This window comes from Apis dorsata, unplaced genomic scaffold (assembly GCF_000469605.1).
Source record: "Apis dorsata unplaced genomic scaffold, Apis dorsata 1.3 scaffold_56, whole genome shotgun sequence".
NCBI classification, from domain to species: domain Eukaryota; kingdom Metazoa; phylum Arthropoda; class Insecta; order Hymenoptera; family Apidae; genus Apis; species Apis dorsata.
In genome coordinates, this window is record NW_006263356.1 from 695,060 (window position 1) to 696,754 (window position 1,695).

The window sequence follows — 1,695 nt, forward strand, 5'->3', positions numbered from 1 at the left end:
CCGCAAGTCCAACGCAACCCACCCCAACTCTTTTGCAATCTCAAATTCAAAGACTTGCAGAGGCTGCTGAAAGACTCGCCGCTACTATCCGTCCGGTCGATCCAAAGCCTCATAATGTTAAAAAAAAGATTTGCAAAAATTTGGAAGTACATATTTTAACGATCTATCTATTATTTCTTCTTTAATCGTGATTTATAAATTTTGATGAATAATCGATTATTACCATCGTAGTTGGTAATGGCTATGCCTGATAGTGATCCACGTAGAATGGAAGAAATTCGAAAATATGCAGCAATTTATGGAAGGTTTGACTGTAAGAGGAAACCGGAGAAACCGTTGACATTGCACGAAGTGTCAGTAAATGAGGCTGCAGCGCAAATTTGCAGGTTCGTACCTGCCCTACTTACTAGAAGAGATGAACTTTTTCCTTTGGCCCGCCGTGTTGTGAGAGATTCTGGGTATCATTATTCAAAAAATCATTAGTAAGTATCTTTAGTAATTTCTTATAAAATATTGTCAAATTTTATCTTTATATTTAGGTAAGAATCGAAGAATAATTCAATTAAAAATAGTGGGATAATAAACCTGCGAGAAAATCTATATCAAATATCATGAATTTTATTAAAAGATAATTATTATTTTTCTTCTTTTATTAATTTTTTTAAAGATATATAAAATTTGATAAAATTTAATATATGGAATTGTTATGTTAATATTATATTTATATTTGTAATACTTTAGTTTATCGGTTTCGAGACCACGTGAAAATGGCGAGGAAAACGATGCCGAGCGTACAAAGCGACAAAAGCTCGAGCTCGAGGGTGAGAATGAAGATGCGACGCAGGTTAGCTCACGTCGACCATAAAAAGAAGCCATGTACAGGTGATTCCATTTCAAAATCATCATAAACTTAGGACAAAATCAAGAATTTTGATTTAAATTAATTGTAAAATACACATTCTATAGGTGTAGTATGATACAAATAAAAAAAATAGTCGAACAAATATTTTTATCATATTTGAAAATGCATTATAAAAAAGCATAACAAAAATCAATTAATTTAAAAAAAATGCATATTAAAACAAAATTATCTTATTTAAATAAATTATAATTGTTGTAATTAATATTATAATTATTATTAAATTATAATTATTAAATTATTATAATAAATAATTTAAAAATTATTGAATAATAATCATAAAATAATAAGAAAAAGATCTTAAATATAAAAAATATTTAAAATATTAAAATATTACTATACTCCAAAGATAGAAAAATATGATTCAAAATTCTTGATGGAATCCTATAGTTGTTGTGATTTGATCTGGAATCGTTGGCATATTATTGAGCTGCTGCACTCGCATGAGCGCTAACCTACTAACTATGCATCCAGCACGCAAAATAAATTACATCACATAAACTACTTCATATACACGCGAAGCACAAACAGAAAAGGTCAAGTATAGCTTTTGCATAACATGCATGGCTTTGCACTGATTGTTTGTATGTTGATTCTATGTTATTTATTTCAATATCAAAATATTAGAGTATTAAATGGAAAATTAGATTTAAAAAAATAACAGAAAATAAAAGAGAAAGAAAAAGAGAGAAAGAATGAGTAAATGAATGAGAAAGAATGAGAGAGAGAGAGAGAGAGAGAGAGAGAGAGAGAGAGAGAGAGAGAGAGAGAGAGAG

General features: G+C 29.2%; 1 protein-coding gene across 1 annotated transcript in view; it reads left to right on the forward strand.

The window, feature by feature from the left end:
• The window catches only part of LOC102679045 (NGFI-A-binding protein homolog), a 17,900-nt gene that overhangs the window by 14,608 nt on the left and 1,597 nt on the right, over positions 1-1,695 (forward strand). Inside the window, exons 6-8 of the mRNA XM_031515133.1 lie at positions 1-146; positions 232-482; positions 742-844. The exon at positions 1-146 is cut by the window's left edge and continues 17 nt beyond it. Of these exons, the coding sequence (XP_031370993.1) occupies positions 1-146; positions 232-482; positions 742-844 (500 nt within the window). The remainder of the gene's footprint in view (positions 147-231; positions 483-741; positions 845-1,695) is intronic.